At 29.4% G+C, this 24,495-nt stretch overlaps 1 protein-coding gene across 5 annotated transcripts in view; it reads left to right on the top strand.

Moving 5' to 3' along the window:
• The first annotated feature begins 2,442 nt into the window (after positions 1-2,442).
• Positions 2,443-24,495, top strand: part of LOC117181604 (phospholipid-transporting ATPase ID) — an 80,318-nt gene continuing 58,265 nt past the window's right edge. For 3 of the 5 annotated variants that reach the window (XM_033374464.1, XM_033374462.1, XM_033374461.1), the window contains exon 1: positions 2,569-2,592. Coding sequence is in view for 1 of the 5 variants with exons in the window: in XM_033374465.1 (XP_033230356.1) it covers positions 2,559-2,592 (34 nt within the window). In the remaining 4 variants the exon portion in view is untranslated. Of the gene's footprint in view, positions 2,593-24,495 lie in introns of all 5 variants that reach the window. The other 2 variants (XM_033374465.1, XM_033374463.1) reach the window with 2 other exon arrangements.

Here is a 24,495-nt window from a genome sequence, read left to right as displayed (position 1 = left end):
TGACAAAAGATACTGTAGGGTTAAAAAGCAACTATTTTTTGGCAATTTGATCCTTTTGCTTGAAAGTTCACCTATTTGGAAACTTTTTGTTTGATAATTAATGTTTTTTTATTGAACATTCATCTATTTTCTTAAAAATTCATCTTTTTATATTGAAAATGTAACTATTTGATTAAAAATGTAATTATTTATTATGTATACAAGTCATTGCTCCTGCATCAAAGTTCAACTATTTGTTCGTTTCATAATTAATTAACATCGCTGTCAAAAATTCAACTGTTCTGTTTTAAAGTAATCTTTTTTATCTTAAGTTCAATTGTTTTGTTGAAATTTCGTCTTTCGATCGGAAATTTGTCATTTTACATCGAAGATTCAACTATGTCGTTAAAAATATGACTGTTCATGATTGAAGTTCAATCTTTTTTGTTTGAAAATAAAACTGTTTGGTTGAAAAATTATCTTTCTTGTTTGAAAATTAACTTTTTTGCTGAAAATTTACCTTTTTGGATGTAAAAGTTAACTGTTTTCTACAACGTTTGACTTTTTAGCTTGAAAACTTGACGCTGGCATTGAAAATTCATTTCTTTTGGCAGAAAATTAATATTTTTGGGTTGAAAATTCAACTACTTTGTTGAAAATGCAATATATATCGACTTTAAGTGACTTCAGAATCGTATGACCGGGGTGGTTAAAAGGGCCCTATCGTCCGAAGAGAAGTTTTCGAGAAAACGGCTGTTAAAGTTTGTTTTACGTCTTTTAAGTTACTGTGTTCTGCCGTACAAACTAAAGAGATACATAAGTGACAATGCCGCTTAGGTCAAATTTTTCATTGCCAAGTTAAAGAAAATAACCCTAAGCGGCAATGTCACTTTTCAAAAACATTATTTGATTATTTAAAAAAAATAATTATTCTTTCTTTACAAAATATATAAAAACTTGGGAAGACAATAGAGCCCCCCGCTTGCCGCGCTTGCACCATGCCTCTGGTATACGCCCGTGTACTGTACACAACGCGCTAATTTCAAGCGAGAAAAAAAATCTCCACTTTCAATTACAAAAAACAACAACAACAAGAACATTTTCGGGAAAAAGCGAGCTGAACGATTCAGTATAATTGCCTTTAGATTATGTGATGAAAATATTGTGACCAACAGTTAATGCGTTTAGATGTAGTTTTGTTGTAGCCAAATTGACAGCCGTTTGAGGGACACGGGTGAACACAGACGAGTCCCTCACTTTCCGCTCCTGCCCCTCGCGTTCACTATACTACTGTTTCACTGTATAGCTCGCGCGATTTTCAAGCGAGAAATAACATTTTTTTTCAATTGAAAAATACAACAACAAAAAGGATCTTTTCGGGAAAAAGCGAGCTGAACCGTCCGGTATTATTACATTTAGATCATGTGCTTAAAATGTGGCGTTTAACAACTCAGCCGTTTAGATTTAGTTTACCCCTTGCGCCTTAACTGTTCTGGTCACATATCTTAATTTTATTTAAAATACAATGAACCTCTTCTGTAGCGCCGATTTCGGGACTGGCGTTGGGTGACAACTAACTCATTATAGCCTGCTCCGCTTTTGTTTGTTCACGCCTGACTGCTCGCCTGAGTAATAGCCGCAGATCCCGCGCAACCCGCGCAGCATCTGTTACACCCACATGCGGCGCGGCGTCAATTCGTGGAAGGGCTATAGAAAGGAGGGCTATTGAAGAGTTTCACTGTAATTTGTTCCCCTATAATTCCCCAATTATTCCCCTATTTTCGTTTAAAGATCATCCTATTTCCTCTGCTTTTAAAGGGGTTTGGGCTGTGAAGTGTGTAGGCCTTAAAAGAATTGTATTAAATTAATATTTCTAGATAAATATTTTTTGAAAGAAACTTTTGAAATGGAACTTTTTGTTTCAGCGAGAGCTCACTTGATCCAACGTGGATGATCTGTGAGGCTCTGCAGCTGGGAAGGACGGTGTTCTTGCACACTGGGAGCTGGGGCACCGCAGCGAGGAAATCGTGGAGGAGGGCAGGAGGCACAGAAGGGAGGTGACCAGCCACCCCACATGGACGCCACCCTCGAAATTCCCCCCAAACCCCCCACACCGGATATCCTGTCGTCATTATCTATCCGCGGAATATCCAACCTAATAGGAAACCCTATAACAACTCTTCTATTCTTCCTCGCGGTCGACGTTCAAGGACGAGATCGACCGCGAATACCTCGTGCCTCAAACACACTCCCCATTTATTCCAAGACTATCATTTTTTTTATCCATCTTTCCTCTTTTTTTACAAAAACAACCCCTTCCGGGTTAGAAAGTGGCCGATCTTCACTGCAGGCAGTGAAGAGAACGAGCCTTTCTTCATTGCCACGAGGTCCCCCTTTTTTACGCCTCTTTGTACACCCGCCGACCAATCACGCAAGTTTGATGCATTTTTTACGTATTCAACTCTTCGGGACGGAAGAAATTCTCTAGAAACGCTAAATCACTTCCGAAATTCACATATCGTCAGAAAACTCCGTCCGAAATCGACCAATAGAAACCTGCAACCTAGACAATTTAAACAATGTCGCGCAGTGCGGCCACGCGCCCTATGCAAGGTGAGTTTTTAAAAAATTTGTTACTTTATTTTTAAAAATGTATTAGCTTTAACACTCTATCGCCCTTAAAACTTTCTTTTTTTTCTGAATTTTGAGATATTTAGGCATATTATTCCTATGGCGGAGTGTATACAAAACTAAAATATTAGCTCATTACCGTCCTGACTTTTGTGTAGTAAATCCTTGCGTTAAAAATTGCTGTTCGTCTCAAAGTCATATTTAAAAAAACTCAAGTCTTCCAAACATTACATATATGTCACTGTGGGCGGTAGAGGGTTAAGCTGTAGATGCTACACTCGACATACTGGTAATTGATTATTTTGGTGGCTTTTCCGAATTATTGAATAACTGGTTTAAAATATGCTGCAAAATTTTCTTTCTAATCCAAAAGTGAAATATCAGTCAGGGGAGACTAAAAAACATTTGTATTTTTCTCAATAAAATACAAAAGTAATTAAACATTTTTATCATTAACCGACTTTTTCAACGTTTCGGATTTCTAGAGAATTATAATCACTTTATACTCACTTCTACAATTTGTTTACAAAAAACTTGTATTTTTCTAAAAATACGCAAAAATAATTTAAAACAAATTTATTATTAAATTTAAAAAAAAAATGAGAAGAAAACCATATTAGAGGAAATGTATTATATTGAATATATGAATATATTATATTGAAAGTTACACATAGATACTATTTTTGGTAATTTAATATTTATGTTTTTGAATTGGCACGGAAAATGTCATTTGCCGATATTTTCGAATAATTGACATATATAGGTTTCAAAAATGGTAAACATTTAAAAATAAAATATTCAATAATCGATACATTTTTTACGACTTGTAAATTGGAACATTCATATTTGGATGCTTTCTAAATTGACGATTTTAAAATATAGTTTAATGTTGAGCATTTAAAATTCAGATCAATTTAAAACTTCCACGATCAAAAAAATTCATTAATCTAAAAAGTATAATTTTCAAGTTTAATAACATCAATAATTCTTATTCTCTGGTCATTACATTTTATTTTCACCGAGGTCGGTTGTGACCTAATTAAAACAATGTTGTATTATTAACTGTAATAAAATACAATGTGTTTTGAATTTATTTATCACGTAAATTCATCAGATTTTCTTTTTATTTAGAAAATTGATTTTCAAATTAGAGAAAAGCTCTAATTCTATGGGCGAAAATTGGTTTAAAAAAAACTAAAACATAACCATTTTAAGACTTTCGAGATCTTTTTCAATGTTTGATGCATATTAAAAAAAAATATTCAATTTCGTCTATTTGGCGATTTTGTCAATTCTCGCTAATTAATAACTCGGTGGAAGAAAAATGCAAAAATCTCGGATTTACAGTATATGTAAATCAGGTATTTATTTTACGTCCATGAAAATTTCTATTTTGAAGAATTTTGGAAGAACTGCTATTTTATTGTTTAACAAGGTAAAGACAAATTTGAAATTGGCTCCTGTGATTCGACTACAAAAAAGTTTAAATTTTATTATAGTTAAGCATGCAAAAATGTTTAAATTAGGCCGCAGCCAACTTCGTCGAAATAAAATGTAATGACGCTCTCTCCAGATTCGAAAGTTTCAAAATATAAGTATATTACTAGAATCATAAAATTTAATTTCTCATTAAATTTCACGTTGTTGAAATTACTAGAGAATTTTATCTAGAAAACGTAAAAATGTCAGGAAGCTTCAAAACGAAATTTCGTAAAATTAGTACCATATAATTTTTTAACGTAAATGAGAGTGTAGCTATCTTATGCTTTAATCATGCAACTTATTTCGCATATGCGTTGACTTCTGGATATTATATAAAAATGTATGACCTTTGTATTTTTGAAATCAAGGAAATTAAGTTACGGTATTTCTTGTTGAAATTGCGAAAAGTAATTTCTTTGAAATGATATGTGTGTGTGTGTGTGTGTATCTTCGTTATTTTGTCACACGTGAGTGATTTTAGAAAGAACGCACTCTCACAATACATCACCTGGATATTAATGACTCATATTTACCCATAAAACACGTCCTATTATCCCGAAACTCGACCTACATTTGAAGGGTGGCTACAGAACTGGATAACGAAAAAAATCGGAGTTTTTCAGGAGAGCGAAAAAGTAGACTGTAAAATCAAAATCATCACTTCAAAATAAGAGAAAAAATACTTCCCAGATGTCGTGTTTCAGATTTAAGCCCGCTCAAATTTGATTTTAAAAAGTTATCCGTTTTTGAGGAAATATATGTATCCAGCTGACAATCTCAAAGTATCACTAGCCGCCAAATGGAACATGCTATTCTGCGGATTGCGATAAAAAACGTAATCTTTAGTTTATATAAACAATAATAACCGATGTTACAATTCCACTGGTTTTAAGAGACGAGTTATGGCAGCAATTGAAAATCTCATTTTCAACTTTTCACAGCAACAAAAATTGTTCCCGAGATACGGGGAGGCTAAATAAGAATAACAAGTGTGTCGGCATATCTTTGAGATAGACGATTATTCAGTGCAATTGCTATAAAAAATACTTTTTTTCAATAAACGACATTATTTTCAAAAAACCGTGTGTAGAGAAGAAAAAAACTATTACTACGATAAAATACTACGCTAAAATTTTGACTAACATTTAGACAACATTTTTTTATCACTGTATCAAAAATAAGAATTTGAATATGTCTTTTTATCACAACGTGTGTTTAATTTTTAAATATTTATTATGAAATAAGCCCATTTTCGAAAAATATGTCTTATATCTATAGTTTCTGTACTGTCACCATTAATTTACTTCATTAATGTCAGGATTGTTTTATATTGTAATTTGTGTTTCTCCCGTTTTAACTTAAACGCTTGGAAAAAGATAAGGTTCGGTAAACAAAATTATTGTTGGTTCAATCCAAGAATATGCTTAGGGAACGTCAATTAATTAGGCAAATTAATTAATTTAGTGACGAATTTTTAGACCCCCTCCTCTTATTGTAAGGATTCGTAAGATTTGTATGACCTTGTCCCCTTCCCTTCGTACGTAAGATTTTATATTTTTTACTTAATATATAAAAAGTATATCAATTATTTTCACCGCAAACGAGATTTCATGGAATTCCAAAAGATTTTAATAACCTACAAAGTATTTCAAAGAGTTACTCATTTTTTAATGAATTTAATGAGATTTCCAAAACTTTTTGGGCATTTCATGTGATATCAAGGAATTTCAAAAGATTTCAAAGGATTAGGAAAGTTCTACTAGGGTAGCTTTTCAAATTATTCAAAATTATTTCAAGAGTTTGGAGAAATTACTAGATTATGATGGATTTTAAAAGATTTGAAGGAGTTTTCACATATTTTAAGAGATTTTACTTGATCACAAAGTATATATCCACGGAACTTACAGGATTTCTGAAGATTTAAAGGAATTTCTGGAAATTATAAAAGATTTTAAGAGTTTTCGAGGAATTGTAATATATTATAAGGTATTTCAAGAGATTCAGAAAGATTATCACGGATTTTAAACATTTCAATTAATTTTAAAGGGATTTCAAAATATTTCACGGAATTTCAAGGATTTTATCCAATTTTTAGAGATTTAAAGGGATTTAAAGATGATAAAGATTTTGACTGTTTTGAATGAGTTCTATGGGACTTTAAGAGATTTCAAAATAATTCACTGGATTTCATATTATACCGAAGTATTTTGACGATTTTTGAAGAACATCAGGGTATTTTACTAAGATTTCGAAGATTTGAAGAGAGTTAAAGATATTTTAAAAGATTTCAGGTGATTTAAAAGATTTGCAAATTTTTCAAAAAGTTTTCAGAGATATAAAGGGGTTGCTCTGATCAAAAATGAAAAGATTTTAAGATATTTTATGATATGAACGGAATTTCGAAGTGTTTTTTGGAGATTTTAAGGGATTCCCGCGGATTCTAAGGGATTATAAATGGTTTTGAAATTTTTAATTAGTTTCAAGGAATTTCACCGTTTTTAATGGGTTTTAAAACATTTCCAGGGAGCTCAATGGTTTTAAAGGGTTTTCAAGATTAAATAGAATTTCAAAGAATTTCAAAGATTTTTAGGGAATCCACGAGATTTAATGAAAGATGTAGACCAGATTTCAATAATTGTTCGAATCTTTGACTATATTTATTGGACTATGTAGAATGAAATATTAAGTGCGAAAAAAGACAAAAAAAGATGTAATGTGTAGGATTGATTTTAACTTTTTTTTAAATCATAAATTTATTTCTTAAATTTTTAAATTATTAAATTATTCAGTTTGCGATTCGTAATTCTAAAATCATTAATCTAAAAAATTTTCCATTTTGAGCCTTCATCTTGAAGCGCACGTCTTCAATGAAAAGAATGTTTAAACGCAGTTTTGTAATGTTTGTAATGAGTCGTAATGTTTATTAAATTTTCACGTCAAATTGTGTAAGTGCGACATCTTTAACACTTGTTTTTTTTGACAAAATTTGCCTTTTCCTTGCATTTTCAACTACAATTTTGTATTACAATAAAGTGTAAACAATTTTAAATTCCCAATAGTAAATATGAATTATTTAATGATTTTTAAAATTTAACTTTAGGCTGAGTAGTAAAAGATTAAAAATAGTTTTTTATGAAACTTTATAAATTTTTCTAAATTGTAAAATAACTTCAAATTAATAAATTCATATGTAAACTCTTTTTCCGAAGCTTTTATTTAATTTTAAATCCTTTTCCTATTATTATTTCATCAGTTTAAAATACTCCATTTCTAACCCATCCAATTACATATTTTTTAAGTAAAAAAAAAGAAGATTGTTTAAATATTTAGAAATATTTTACTTTTCATTTAAAATGAACAATTATAAATCAAACACTCAAATTTTTGGTTAAATATGCCCTTACTATTTTTTCTGGTCAAAGTAATCAGAATTCTGATTGTTTTAATCCGAATTTGTATTTAATTTTACCGGTTATTATTCTGGTTAATTTAGCCAGACATTTTTTCGAGTGAATATCAAAAACTGCACCATTTGGAACTGATTTCTTTGAAATAGCCTTGAATCTTTAAATTTTCAGTCTTCGTTTAAATTTAAATGTCACATTTTTTATTTCTAAGTGGCGGTGTTAAATTTCGATGTTTAAATAACAATTAAACAATTATTAATTGAAAATGGCCTACAATTTAAATAATTCACTTTCTAATTTAAAAAGTTGTCATTGAAAAAATGCAATCATTCCATTTTTAATGGCTTTAACTTTAAATTGCTTTAAATTATGTCAGTTTGAACTCACGATACGGTATTTAAATTAGAGCTTTGCAAATGCTAGGGTGGAATTATATTTTCTAACCAGAAATCTTTAAACTGTTCGACTTATAAAAGTTGCAAATTTGAAAAGATGCAGATCAGCGGTATTTAATTTAAAAGTGTGAAAAGCTTCCATTTTTAACGCGTAAATTATTGAGCTTTTAAATTAAGAAATGTTTTCCACTTTAAGTGTTTTAATTTGAAGTTTAGTTTTAATTACTTTAAATAAAAGTTTTCTTTAATTAAAAAAATAGGTATCTCACATTTTACAATTATTATAATAATGACTTCAAAAGCTTTCTTACTTACACCGAAGATATTAAAATACTGCACTCCTAAAGTAAACAAAGACTAATTTATCTGTCTGATATGTAATCATCTATCACACATTGCAGTCTAGCGCTGGAGGATAAGAATACAACATTTTTAATCCAGATTATGTTTCTTGTTTTTGAAACCAAGCAATTTTATTCGAACACTTTTAGTGCAAACATATGTTGTACTTTTTAAAATTCCTTTAAAAATATCTTATTAATATTAATATTTGGTTCGATTTTAAGTGGTTTTGTGCAAACTACTATTATAAAAAAGGGAAGGGTCGAGATTTAGATATAAAATTGTTGACAATAGGAATTCGTAACAAATTCTTTGTTTGAAAGGATAATAAAAGGAAAAAACATCTAGATTACGGTCAATGTTTTGCCGCAGATCTGATAATAAACTTTATCTGATTTAAAAAAATTGTATCATAACCTTGTTTTTTTATTACGATTTCAGACGTACTAAAATTTCATGAGAAAATAATTGTATAGTAAATAAGCTTATATGATCTCTGAAAATCTAGTTTTATTTTAAAGAGGGGAATGTATGAATAATTGATCAAAGGCATTCCTATCATTTTACAATTAGTTAAATATATATCATTGTTATTTACATCGGGTACTCAGATAAATGACACGACTGCTAACTACTTCTAGAATCTATAACATTATTTTAATTAATTTCTTCGGTGAAACTACGGCTGGCTTTCAAATAAAGATTATAATTATGAGGTATGTGATAGAGTAGTAAACTATAAATCACTTTGTATTACTTTTATTATATAAATTATTTATTATTAAAGTTGTATAATTGTTGCTCACAAGTTTTTTTACAATATGAATTAGTAATGATTAGAGCCTCTTCTAGTAACTCATAAAATTTGATCTTCTGTGAGAACAGTTGTTCTTTGATTTTTTTCTATCTTAGTAATATTTTATAGGCTTGGAGTTTCGTCCGCTTTTTTATGGAATTTTTCTAAGTTTTTAATTCAAAAAACTTTTACAATATCAATTGCGTTTTAAATTAGATATGTTGCAAACACTGAGACGAAAAAAATTATTGCTCAAGATTTGAAAGATTTCTGATTTAGAACAATACATTTTCTTAAAATCTGATGCATTCTAACTTGGGATAAGGATTGTTTTTATAAATTTCCTTTTTTTCTAAATTAGAATTAACATTAATTTTGAATTCCCGGTTTATGTGCAAAGTTTCCTCTTTCTAAGGCAAAATTAAAATTCTTTAAGAAATTCAATATCCTAAAGTAAAAAAGTATAATTTTTAATGAAATTTTCTATTATAAAGTGACTCTAGAATAAAAATTGTAATTCTTTATGGAAATTCTCAATATTCTATTTCAGAATTATAATTATTTTTGAAAATATCCTGTCCTGGGGTAAAAATTCTAATTCTTTGCAGAAATTATCAGTCCCAACGTGAAAATTGTAATTCTTTAGAAGAAAACTCTGTTCTGAAGTCCAAAGTTATATTTTTTTGCTGAAATTCGTTTTCCTAAAGTGAACTTTATAATTATTGACATAAATAAATTACACGTTGAAACTTAGAATTATAATTGTTTTTGAGAATTTCCTACTCCAAGTCAAGATAATTGTAATTCTTCGCGTTACTTTTTAAATATTTATTGTAGACCTAACTGAGAAGTATAAATCTTTTAGAAGTTATTTTTCGAAATTAACATTATTTACTGAAATCCCCTGCCTCAGCATATTATTAGAGAAAGAAGTATATGAAACCGCTTTTAATTTAAATATTAGTAGACTCGAGAAAAATCCCGGTCACTGAATCAAATTCCCGAGTTTTCTGATTTCCCGGTCATGGAAATGTGGCTCAGGGCAATAATCAAGGATTGTTTCAAGTCTAATTTACCGACTTTTGAGCATATTATTATTTTATTTCAGCAGGAATGTTTTAGAATCTTTTGAACTCATAGTTTAAAAATTCCAATTTTCCTATATTTCGTTCTATAAATCTCTGTGGCTCTGTAAATTAATTTTTTTAATTTCCAAGTGTTAGATTTTCAGCTAAAAGACATTTTCATAAAAATAGTTCGATTTGCAGCTAAAGAGATTAACTTTCAACTAACATGTAGAATTTTGAACAAATCACGGAAGAAGGTCAACCAAATAGATTTTTCAACCTGAAGATGAATTTTCAAAAAAATACATGAAATTTCAACCCGGTGGTTAAATCTTCAACTAACACAAAAGCAAGAATTTTAAACACAACAAAAAATAATTATCTTTATCTTACTTGATTAAATTTAATCAAAAAAGACGAATTTTAACCGAATAGATGGTCTTTATATTCCAAAAGATAAATTTTTAATCAAACAGTTCATTATTCATCTAAAAAACATGAATTTTCCACCAAAAATGGTATAGTTAAATTTGTAGTTAACAAATTGATGTTGCACAAAATAAAAAACGTATTTTCAACAATATAATTATATTATTTACAAAATAGATCATTTTTCAATGAATTGATGAATCTTTAACCAAATTAATAAATTTGTAACAAAAGAGCTCAACTTTTAATCAATCAGTTACATTTTAAGATGAGAGTATTAATTTTGAACTAAGAAGATTAATTTTCTACCATAAAGGCGAATTTTTAATAAAATACATGAATTTTCAACTAAAAAAATCAATAAAACATCGAGAATTTAAATTGACCATTAAAGAATTAAATTTCAATAAAAAAACGGAAGTAACAAAAATAGATTCTTAACCAAAGAAATGAATTTAAACAAAGGTGTTTCACTTTCCACCAAAAAAAGATCAATTATCAACCAAAAATATAATAGTTATATTTTTAGTTAAAATATAATGCTTAACCAGAAAAACAAAAATTCAACGAAATAGTTAAATTTTCAGCCAAATATTTTTATTTTAAGTCAGAATAGTGAAATTTGTAGTCAATAAAATTAACTTTCAACAAAAATAAAGGAAACTGGAAGTTAACTTTTTTCTATAAACAGGTATTTGTTTAGATTTAAGTAGTTCAATTTTTCATTTTGATTCCATTTCGAGATCAAAGTGCTTAACTTGCATTTACGCTGAGAGCAGGGCTCAGGCATAGTATTTTTAAAGACGATTTTCAAATTTAGCTACCGACTTGATATAAAATCAATCGAAACAAAAGAGTGTTAATCAAATGAAACCACATCTTCTTTCCCCTAATTAAAAAAAAGAACCTGATTTCGAAATTTCGCGGGAGCTAGACGTCTGATGCACGTGGCGCCGTGCGATGACGCCTTGAACTGGCGGACGACGACGTCGACGTCGCCGCCGACGATATGGTGCCAAGGCGACGTCGGCAAGTCGTCGCGACGGGATTTTTCGTGCATTCTCGGCGTTTATCGTTTTAACAAACTGTACTCGAGGAAACAAGAAGAGTGACAGAGAAAGTCATGATGATCTGATAAAGAAACCGAAATCCAAAGACGGAGGGACGGAGCCTGTGACGGACCGACGGAGGAACGTACAATCCACAAATCGTGTAGTAGAAACGGTGCCAAGAGAGAGACAGATTCGCGTCGTGAGTGCGGATATGAATCCCTCGATCTGCGGTAATCGAGCAGGTGGATGATAACGGAACCCCTACTGGAGTGTGCATGGCGAGTTCGCACATACTTTACACCCAGAAAACAACAGAAAAGTTGAAAAAGCGTGCGTGAATATAAAAATCAACCAAGTGTTGTGGTGGTGGTTGTGGTGGTGGTTGTGGCGGTGAGTGTTGTGTGGCTCTTGATCTTCAACGGGGACGGCATGCCCTCTCGCAGAGAAAACATCATTTCAACATAAAATCCGTTCTCAAAATTATATCCAATTGATGCTTAAAACAAGTTAAATACTTTCTAAATTTCACTTGAAATTATTTTAAGAATCCTTTCAGCGATGTCACCCGATATCAGGTCACACCTCTGTATTGAGCGGGAAAATGCAAGTGGCTCATGAAAGGTACTTCCAAAAGTAATTAGAAAATCAGCTATTGCAGATTGAATCCAAAAAAATAGATATTCATTCAAGAGTGGTCTAATAATCAGACACCCCCGCCGCTCTGTCTACATCGTCTGGTAAACGAAGAAGCGTTCTATCGATTGCCTCCTACACTAACCCTCTAACTCTTCCAACTCTCGTTTTTGCCCTGGATTCCTGTAGAAGTTCATTATTCATAAATTTATTAAGCAGTTTTTCGGTAGCATGCAAGATGCTTGGTTGGAATTATTGCAATCTTGCTTTGTTGCCCTAGATATCATGTACATGTGGGTTGGTAGCACAGCGTTACGCGATCGTTATGACGCGACCTTAGAGTACCTCACCTGAACATGAGAATACGAGTATAGTTCCATAGTTTCGAGTTTATACATACCTTTGAGTGTGATAGGGCGTTTATTTTTTTCCTAGTAGTTGTGTTTCAATTACTCCAGTAGAAGTAAAGAGAGAGGAGTGTGTCTTTACTATATAGTGTGGATGAGTTGCCAGCTTTGCAGACCATTTAGCACGGTCGATCAACCACTTTTCTTACCACCTAGGCTCTAGAAAAACTATTTTTTCTACGTTTAACTAGATTGAAAATTGCGTAGCTATATGGGCACCTTTAAGGATAGAAACAAATTTTTTATATGATACTATCTCATGAAATGTCTCGGAATTTTATAAATCTAAATAACAGACTTCACATTCTTTCCCCTATTCTTCTGTTTTTCCCTTTTTTAAAGAATTCTGATTTTTTCTCCTGTTTTCAAGAAACTTCCTTTTTCTCGGGTTTTCACTTATAATTAATATTATAATTAATAGAATCCAATAAGAAAATTTAACTATTTTTGGTTGAAGCTTAATTATTTGTAGTTGAAAAGTCTAATATTATATTTTTGATTCATAATTTATCTGTTTCGGTTAAGAATTCTACTATTTCATTGTAAATTTAATTCTTTTTATTTTAAATTCAACTATTTTGTTGAAAAATCACGTTTTAGCTTGAAATTTTAATAGTTTTATTGAAATTTATCTTATTTGAAATAACAATCACTACATTTTTCCTGGAAAATTCCTTCCTTTCTGGTTGAAGATTCAACATTTTAGTTTAAAATTCATCTCATTGTTGAAGATAGGAATATTCTTTTGAAAATGATTTATTTTACTATTTTACTATTTTGTTCTTTCTGGATGAAAACCTATTATTGTAATGAAAAATGCAATTATTTGGTTGAAAAATTATCTTTGTAAGTTGAGAATTTAACTATTTGATTAAAAGTGAATTATTTTTTCCGAAAATATAATTAAAATGTTGTTGAATACTCAACTAGTTTGTTGAACATTTTTCTATTTGTACAGATAATTCATCGTTTTGGATACAATATTTATCTTTTTCGTAGAAAAGTCACATTTCTTGTTTGAAAGAATGTGAAGCCTTTTAAAAAAGCCAGAGATGATTCATGAGATAGTATGATATAAATTGTGCTTCTATCCTTAAAGGTACCCATATAGCTAAGCAAATAGCAATGTAGATTAATTTTTTTTTTTTTTGAAAACGCGACCATTTGCTAGAAAATTTATCTTTTTTAGGAAATTCAACTGTCTTCCAAAAAAACTGGTCTTGTTTATTTAAGGGTCGTCTATTCGGTCATTAGTGAATTTTCTTTTAGAATTATTTGCATTTGACTGCAAATTAGTCAAATCTTATTATTTATTAATTAGTTAATTTTTTACTGAACGACTTTCAAGAGCCTGAGTTTCTTATAGAGTTCACCCAGATTGTTAGGTTACCAGTAACTAAATGAATGTAAGTTTTTCAAGGATTTAATTTCGAAGACCTATACAGAATAAAACTTCGAAAACGTTCAATTTTGGCAATAAACAAAGAATTCACCTGCATTGTATGCAATACTAATTAGTTTGAAATTGTTTTACTCATGAAAAAATGAATTATCTACAAAAATGTCTCAAAAACATATTGTGATGAAAGAATAATTGGATAAAGATATACAATGGCCTTTTCCAATCATTGTTTCCAGAGCTCGAGATGTTCTTTTGAAATTTCTGTATCAGTATGTAGGTGGACTTGAAAATCCAGAGGTAAATCCCAAGGCTGGTTGGTTTCCTGAGTCTGAATTGATCAATAACTATATAATAGGAAAATGCATTTTCGTTCATAATTCATCTTTTTGGAATAAAAATTAAAATATTTGCCTAAAAATTAAACTCTTTTGTTAATCATTATTTTTTTAGTTGGAAGATTCATCATATTAATGGAAAATCCATTGCTTTTGTTAAAAAATGAGCTATTTTGTTGCAAATTCGTTGTTTCTTTAGCCTAAGTAACTTCTTGAACATGAAAATTAAAAAAAAAAATTTTTAATAGAAACTTAATTTTTTAAAATGACAACGTAACTATTCCAGTTGAATATTTCATTATTTAAGTCAAAAATGTATCTCTTTTATTTTCAAATTCCTCTTTTTTGGTGGAAATTAATCTTTTTTGTTGTAAATTCATGATTTTTGTTAAAAATTCAATTATTCTATTTTAAATTAATATAAAAAAGAAATCTATTTTTTCATGAATTATTTTATGCAAAATGAGCATGAAAAACATTCACAATTAAAAACCAGACTTCCAAACTACCACACTTTTCGGCTCATTAGAGACAAAAAATAACAATGAAAAAGCCACTTCTTATTTTTTCCTTTATTTTTCTTTTTCACACTACTAGAGAACCAACCTGTTTCGAGGACAATTTAGACCAGCTCATTTAGGGGTTATTTATAGGAAAACTACAACGTATGATTAATAGCTTCTTATGCTTGTTAAAAATCAGCATAATACCTGCAATTAAAAGCAGATATATACTTATATACATTTCTCCTTTTAAAAGAGGTTACTTTCTCTAATTTTGCATTTATTACTGAAAAAAGTGACAAACGTATAAAAATTATCCTTTATAATAAGAATAAAAAACAATAATTTTAGTTGAAAAATCATGACTTTGTTTGAATGTGTAATAGTTTTTTTTAATTAGTTGTTTAAAAAATTTTTAATTATATATTTCTTAACTGAAAATGTAACTGTTTCCATTCATTATTCTATCATCTCAGTTTAAAATGTGTCTCGTCGGTGTCGTAGAAATTAGTCTTTTTGGTTTGAAATGTAAACTATTCCAGTTAAAGATTTATCGCATTTTAGTTGTAAATCCCATAGTTTTTTTAAAAATTGATATTTTTTAGTTAAAAATCCAAGTATTTGTTTGAAATTTTGTATTTTTTGTTTGTTAATAATTCAAATATTTCGCTGAAAATTCGTGTATTTTGTTGAAAAATCGTATCTTTTTGGTAGAAAATTAATCTTTTTGTTTGTAAATTTTGTTCTTTTTTAATATTCATCTTTCTTGTTGAAAAATTCAAGTATTTTAGTTATTTATTCATAATTTTTGTTAAAAATTCATCTTTTTGGTGGAAAATAAAACTCCTTGTTTTCTAGTTAAACTCTTTTCTTAAACATTCTTCTTTTTGATTGAAAATGCATCTATTTTAGTTGGAAATTCATCACTGGTTAAATTTTTGTGTAAGATGTGGATAAAGATTTGCTTGAATTATGATTCAAATTCATGGAAATTTAGAGACAAATTCAAGAAATGATTAATAATGTTTCAGTATTCTTTAATCATTTAATTAATGGATGGTGCTAATATAATTAACAATATCTTGTAATATAATTTTTCAAAGCTTTCTAACTGAAATATATTAATTGAATCCCTAGAAATTGAATTCCGAGTTCATTGTTTAAAAAAATATTAAATATTTGAACGGCTGATCCGTACTATAGAAAATTATATCTTGCAAAAGAGTAAAATTTATTTATTTGGAAACAATGAGAAATAAAATTTGTTTTACTCCAGAAAAAATTAATTATTTTCATAAATATTTGAAAACATGTTAAGATAAAGGAATAAAATTATGAATTAATCATTGTTTTAATATAGGCTAGGGGTGAGCCTAGAAGCTTCAAATTTTGTTATGGAATTTATGTATAAAAATAAGCTAGTAGACTTAGATTCCGAAGGCTCCTGGGGGTTTCCCAAGTTTGAATTGATCAATAACTGTTAGGAAAAACTTTCACCAAATTAAATTCGAAAGGCTTTCGTCTCCAAGTTTGCTGTTATAGTTCCGATCTCAAACCACTTTTTCCGATTAAATTGGAGATTTTACCAAACTCCATTATTAGTAAGACTCACCGAAATCTGAAGTTTAAACCTTAAAATTAGGGAGAATTTCCTATTTTTATAAATCGAGGTTAACGAACTTAAAAAGATCCCTACAAAATCAGCCCCGTTTCTTGGAAGAACTATAAACGATAAATAACCTTCTATAGGGTAGAATTTCAATTTTATTGTATTACATGTGCGTAAAAAGCGAAGAGTTCATTAAGTCCCCCCCAAGTCATTTACAAGGCTCCCTTCGATCACTTAACCTTCAGAAAGTTAATTGAAAGTCTTTACCCTTCCCTGTATAGATACATTCTCCCGGCGAGATCAATTACTCTTCTAATGGCTAATTGTATCGTCAATTTCCAAGTTTCAAACTTACAAATTTACTCTAATTATGTATCTTACATACTGTAACTATCTTACTTACATATAGTGCATATATTAATTATCCAGGGCAATCAAATATTTGTCTAAAATAAAATAAATTCACTTCAGTTTTTAGTATGCTAATAATTGGGCTAGGATGGCAAGAATTGGTGCTCTTTTACTCTATAATTAATTTTATGGAACACATAATATTCGAGTAGGTTCATAGTCCAACATAGGGTGCTCCTTCTTCATTCTGATCTGGAAGAAAATCAATTGCATACTTCACACGATTTTCCCTATCTCCCCATTTTCTTTTATTTTTAAAAGAATTCATCTATTTTTTCTCTGTTAAGAAACTTTTAATTTGTCTTGTTTTGGTTATGAATTTATCTTATTGGGTTATAAATGAATTATTTCTCTGAAAATGCAACAAGTTTATTTATAAGTCATATTTTTTAGTCAAATGTTTTCTAAAAATGCTATTTTTAATCTTATCAACTCAACTCTTTTCTTTAAGATTCAACTTTTTGTTGGACCATTCAACTGTTTTTTTGATAATTCAACATTCGTGGCAGAAAATAAAACTTTCTGTTCAAAATTTAACTGTTTTTGGTTAAAGTTAAACCTTGTTTTTTAATTCTATCTTTTTTCAATTTCATCATTGTAGGTTTAAAATTCAACTATTTTGTTCAAAATTTGATTCTTTTATTTAAAGGTGCAATTGTTTTGTTGAAAATTCAACTTTTTCGTTGAGAATTCAACTCCTTGGTAATAAATTATTCTTTCTTGTTTAAAATTTAATTTTTTTAATGAAAATTGAATTGTTTTAAAATCTAACCATTTTATTAAAAATTCATACTTTTTGGTCGAAGATACAACTCTTTTGTTGAATATTGATATTTTTAGATATAAATTCGCCCTTTTGGATTTAAAAGTCGTCCTTTTGTATAGAAAAGTCTTTTGTGGTTAGAAATTAACTTTTAAGATAAAAAATAATCTTTTCGTGGTTGAAATTGCAATTGTTTTGTTCGAAGTGCTACTGTTTGAGTGAAAATTCATCTTTTCGGGATTAAAAGTGAAAATTTATATAAAAAAATCTACTTTTGTGTTTGAAAACTCAACCTTTTGTTGAAAATTCGTCATTTTTTGGATTGTAAATTCCATTATTTTGGTAGAAAATTAAACTATTTGGTTTAAAATGAACTTTTTAATTTGAAAAATATACTAATTTGTGGGAAATTCGTTTTCTTGGCTTAAAAACTCAACAATTAGGTTGAAATTTTTTTCTTTTTTTCAGACAAATCTTGGTTGAAACTTCGCCTTGTTGGTTTAAAAATTCATCTCTTTTGATAGAACTTTAATATTTTTTGGTTAAATACACAGTTTTTTGGTTGTAAATTAGTATTTTGTTTTTGTTGAGAAGTCAGCTATTTTGGTAAGAATTTAACTTTTGTTGAGAATTTAACTATCTGATTGACAAACGTATTTTGTTGAAGAATCGTCTTTTTGGTAGAAAATTAATGTTCTTTCTACAAAATTCATATTTTTGGTTAAAAGTTCATTTGTTTTGTTAGAAGTGCAATATTTTCACTTAAAATATTAGAAATTAAAACAATTTCATATTAAATTTAATATGGTACTGAAATTTACATTGATTTCAAAGAATTTATTCTTCTTTTATTCACCGTTTGTGTGAAAAAATATCCTATTTTTCTTGTTTTGCGAGTAGTTTGGGGTGTAAAGTCTGCAATTCTAAATTTCAAGATAATGTATTTAGAAATATTAAGAATTCTAAATTTTCCTATTTAAACGACTTATTTATAAACTATCCGAATAAGACAGTCACAAGTTTGGAGAATATCCAAATTTGAACTTTAATTCGGAAAGATGAAAAGTTGAAAATTTTGAATTCACAGTTTACCAGATTAGAAATCTATCAGGTTAAAATTTGGAAACATTGTCTAAATTGGTGAGTTTTTAAATATGAAACGCTAAATTAATTTATCAAATTTTTTCAAATTTTGACTACATGAAAGTTCGACATTAACATTTTTTTTCGAGAGCTATTCGAAACTTGAATGGCTTACAGTTGGAAATCGTCCAAAGTAAAACATCAAATTAATTACATTTAAAATTATTTTTAAATTAATTTTTTATAAAAATGATTGCTGATAAACGTCTCCTATAAATAGACAGTGGTGACAAAATATTTGAATTGATCATAAGAGATGTTGTGTCATTGACGCCGGTTAATTACACATCATCGTATTACCAAATGGTGCGGGTGCATAATAGTCGACAAAAGCCTTGCTGATATGATGCACTCTGCATGAGCTGCAGTTTTATAAACTCGAGCATTTGTAGCATAAATTTCCACGTTTGCCAATTAGGCTCATTAATCATTTTATCTGTCTAGAATACTAATTATCATTCTCGAATTCAAAACACAGATTGTACTTTTTCCAAATGCAAATTGTCGATTTGAAATATACATCGAATAACGGCATTATAGCTTCTTTGTCACTTTATTATTAAATTTGCATACTACTTTTTGCACACTGTTTCTTTTTGTATGATTATTGAGTCAAAGGATAATGTATGGTTGTAACTGGATGAATTTGGTCAAAAACTTCAATATTCTTCTGATCTAGAAAATTGTGGAATTTTATTATTATAATTAAAAATTAAAAAAATTTTATTCGTTCTTTTTGTTTGAAAATTCAACTGTTTTTTTCTTCAAAAAGCGTTTTGTTAAAAATTCATCTTTTTTGGTCAAGAATTCAAATGTTTTCTTGAAAATTCGTCTATTTAGATAGAAAAATCGAACTTTTGCATTAAAAATTAATATTTTTTCTTGAAAGCTCAACTGTTTTCTAAAATATTCAATTATTCGGTTGAAAATGCAACTTTTTGTCGAGAATTCGTCCTTTTGGATAAAAAATTCGCCTGTTCTGGTTGAAATGGATTTCAAATTTTGTTATTTCAACTTGAAACTGTTTTATGTTGTTTTTTTTTCAAAAGAATCTATGTTTAAAATGTTATAAGATTAAGATTTAGGTATTTTAATATCAATAGTCAGGAAAAATAAAAAATTTGCCTTGTAAGAATCAGGGCATTTTTAAAATTAGGTTTTCCGGCCACTCTTAGTTAACCTGTTTTTTTTTTCGTTGAGATTCATTGAAGATGATATCACTTTTGTGATTAATAGAAATGTGAAAGGCATTGTTCATCAATTTGATTTATGATTTGTGGTATGGAATTGATCGATACATTTTCATGGCAGCATCGATGACTTGTTGATTTGAACAAAAAATTGACATATGGAATGCAAGTTTGTCTCTTGACCTCTGAAGCTGAATATCAAGTGTAACTCGTAGTTATTCCTCCCACATGCATTATAATTCAATTATTACAATCTTTTTTCTTACTACACATCATTACAATAATGGTAATTTATTATTATTATACCAGTAGGCCAAATCCCTTTTGGGGGTAAGCCTATACTGCCGGGACTCTAGGAATTCGAATCAGAAAAGTGAGAAAGAGAAGTTTAGGAGGCGATATAAAGGGGAAGTTATATATTTTTAGATCAATTTAGACCGACGTTCTCTAGCAATTACCCCATGCGAAGAGCTTCACAAAGTTATCATGTGTTATAGATCACACAAAAATACGCAAACTGACGGATAATCCCATTATTCCATCATTATTTCATCATCAATTTAAATTTCTTGTTTCAAATTTAAATTGTTCACGTTGAAATATAGTCTTCCTTAAATAGATTTCAGGAGCTATATATGTTCGTTTTACCGCCATCGTTTAAATGCATAATTTACAAAAGATTCATCAAGTGTTTATTCTCAGTCTGCAATTCCTTCCATTTACTTACCATTCCATTAGTCTCTCATGTGACTGCAGTAGTTCTCATTTGCAATGTTTTTGATCTCCAAATGTCTTTTTGAAAGACAATTATTATTTATCTCTTCATAAAACGGATGTATTTTTAATTTTGTACATTTTTAGACATTGTTTATGTAAAAGGAAAATTTAATTGAATCTTGAAGTAACATATCCTTACATAAGAGTTTTGTTGATAACAATTTATTTATATGGAATAATGAGTATGCTTCAATTTCCAATCATTTACGAGACCTTGAAATTAAATCTACAACGGTAAAGTGCAAGTCGGTAGTCAATAATTGGATTTCAAAGTAAGATTTGTGCCGTCATCGCATCTTGAGTGCTATTTAATCTAGATATATCTATCAGCAGGGAGATAAAACAGGAAAATGGAAAAAAGTAATTAAAAGTGTGTTATTTTCAAATAAACTGTATTTTAAAACTTTGAAATTTTTAAAGTTCAATTTGTTATTTTAAATTTTATTTCACATATGCATGGTTGAAAATTTCGACTTTTGATTTGTGGCGAACAACCTCCCCGAACTTTTTGCTTTCCAGGAAAAGAAAATCCATTTTTTTTTTTAATCGAACGACATTAACCCGTACCCCTGGGATTTGAAAGTTAACATTTTTAAATTAAAGTCACTTCTTAGGGAGTATTGAATGAATAATTTCTACCCCCAAACTCCTTGTATTGTTCCCGTAAAATGTCCCAAGGAGTGCAAGATAGCAGTCTAACCTACCTATTTGACACCAAATCAGTCCTTTCCTCGGACGACTATATTTATGAATTTTAAATCATGGATTTTTCTTTGTGTCTTACGGTTCACATTAATTCAAATAAAATTTAGCCAAAAAACATATTTTCGAACTCAGAATTTATTTGATTAAAAACTCCTTTCTCAATCCTTGACGTTTCGGTAAGTGTACATTTTATTGTTAGATAACAAATTTTTGCTTAGACAGATTATTCATTAATTTTTCTATATTTGCATATGGAATAATTCCTTTTTTTCTTTCAAGACAATAAACTAAAATAATTTTGTTCCGTGGAATGAGAATCTCTGTTTCTTACGTAACATCCCCTTGAAGCTGCACCTCTCGATGTACAATTCTCTGGAAAATCCCGAAAGCCGCCGCGAATCTTACAATTAGACCATACCTATTATTTTGGGAAATGCGTTCACGATCATCGTATTTTTGTTTCGAGACAAGGGCGTATGTTACTGAAGACGGAGGCGTTCTCAATTGAAAAATCCGCGTCAATAATTCTTTTCTCAAGGCAAGGACAGTAGAATGTAAAAGATTTTGAAACACCTTCAAGTGAAAAAGCCATTTCATACAATTCATTATGCAGAAAGATATCGCAAAATTAAAAATAAATTCGTTCGACCCGAGGGTTCGACCATGCCAGACGGATCTCGCTTGTAGAAGCTGTATTTACGAGGTTTTCGCTCTCAATATTGAATGAGAAAACACTTTTTTTTTTAATTGTTAAAGAGTGCGTTTGAATACATGTTATTCAAAGAGGCGATGAAAAGGGATCAAAAGACACACCTCACATGTAAAGGGAAAAATAAGCAGATCAAGTTTCGAACAAATCATCAGTATTAAATAATTTAATTTAAATTTCGCGCTAGAATTACGCAAAAATGCACACTTGGGTACCCGGTTGCCCACTACGGTAAATTTTTGTCTTAAACTCAAATAAAAATTAAATTTTCGCTTGTGACCTCCGAAACGTCATTATTTAACTCTATTTTTAGCAAATGGTAAATTTAAAATTTATTTTGAGATTTTTTTTCAAAATATACAACTTCAAAATATATTTACGTCGCAGATACACCAGAGGTACCCACTATTTTTAAAAATCCAACTTTGAATGGATCATTATGTTCGTATCAAGTTTTCATTCATGCACGTTGGGTTACCGCATAGAGAATGTAGTGAATAATCAATCAAATTATTTAATAATTATAAGTTGATTATTCGTTACATCCTGTGTGCGGAAACCTGATTTTTAATATTGTGCATCAGGTTGCAGCGTCACCGTTACCTGCGCGAGTGCTCACGACTCTCCTCGTCACGAAATTGCCGAGGACATCAATTCTAGGAATATCGTAGACCGGCGGTTTTATATCGGGAGTTAGGTGTATTGGAATAAATGACAAGAAACCGATTTTAATTGCACAATAATTGAAAAAAGGGAAGTGGACGTCTATTTAATTTAATTTTTTAATTTAATAACTCTTATGTTAGAAAAAACAGTTTGAAATCAAATTTCGCAATTAAATCCTCAATGTAGAAATTCCTCCAAAATCATTTGTAATTAGAATAGGACAACCCTTTTCCGAATTTATTATTTTGAAATTGATAGAACGCTTCTTTTACCTTCCAGGCGGTAAAAGGGATGATATTTTGGGTGGAGCCATATTTACAATTATTGATCAAATCACGAAGAAATTGCTCATTCTTAACTGCAACGATTTTTTTAATTTAAATTGTTTATTTAACAGTGTAGTTACTTATATTTTATTACGGATGGAAAAATATTCTGGGTTCAAATTGTTTACTTCAAAAATGTTAGTTAAGAAAACGAAATTGAAGTAATTAAGTAAACCATTTTGACCCAATATCTCTTTATTTGTTCGTAAACTTTATTAATAATTATGAGCACTGTGTCTACTTGACCGGGAAATAACCGGAAATTTTTTTCAGTTGCTATGATTTTATTCTCGATTTTACTAAGATGCAAATTAAAAGTATTTTGATAGTTATATTACTCTCATCTTTTCGATCACAAAACGTTGAAGTCTTTCATATAAATATTTAAACAAAAAGCTTTTGACAGATTTTAGGGTAATTGTTGTGCAAAAATCAGAACTAGTTTCAAACTTTTTTCATAACAAATAATTTTTTCTTTCGTAAGAGGTGAGTGATAACATTTCAATTCTGAAAACCAAGAAAACTTTTTTTCCAGAAACCTGATTTTTGAAAGAAACAACTTCCTTAATGTTCCTTGCACCTGTGATCGTAAATTAAATAAACAATTTCGAAAAATAATACGTTACCGCCACTTAATATGTGGATACACATTTGTTATCATTAACAGTTATTTTATTAATACCGAGTTTACATTTTTTCTCTTTAATAGGTTGAAAGCTATCAAAATTATGAATAAAATGAGCCCAGCCCAGTGTGAGGATATTTGTTAACTTTTTAAACATGTGTATTAAAGATAGTGCAAATTGTAATGTTTTCTTTTTAAGATAAAAGCTGAAATCATGAGCATTTTTCAATATGTTATGACTTTTTGAAGAAAACCATATTAAAAAAAATTCTATTGCAAAAAATAGTTTTTTATACCTTTTGAAATCGTGTAGAATAAAAAGGGACCGCAAATTTCTTCTTGGTAAAATTTAGATTTTTATGTTCGAGGGAACTATGTTAAACTTCCGCAGCGCTCGGGCACGAATACTGTCAAGTCTAATATACCCTAAAATTATATGTAACTTTTTGATGTTATTATCTGTACAGAAATATATAAATCGCGTTATATATTTTATCCTATACCTTTTATTTCATTCAGATTTATTCAGATTGATTGATTTTAAAGAGTATAAATAAGCAAAAAAATATTTAATTTGGTTTTATTCAAAAAATCAATTTCAGTTTCGATAATCGTGTGACAACTAACAAGGTCACGTTTCAGAGAGGTGTCTTTCAGGGCGACACCATGAGCCCACTCCTCTTTTGCCTTACATTATTGCCAATATCTCTA

The sequence above is a fragment of the Belonocnema kinseyi genome, chromosome 10, assembly GCF_010883055.1.
Source record: "Belonocnema kinseyi isolate 2016_QV_RU_SX_M_011 chromosome 10, B_treatae_v1, whole genome shotgun sequence".
Classification (NCBI taxonomy): Eukaryota; Metazoa; Arthropoda; class Insecta; order Hymenoptera; family Cynipidae; genus Belonocnema; species Belonocnema kinseyi.
This window is presented reverse-complemented; position numbering and strand designations above follow the sequence as displayed.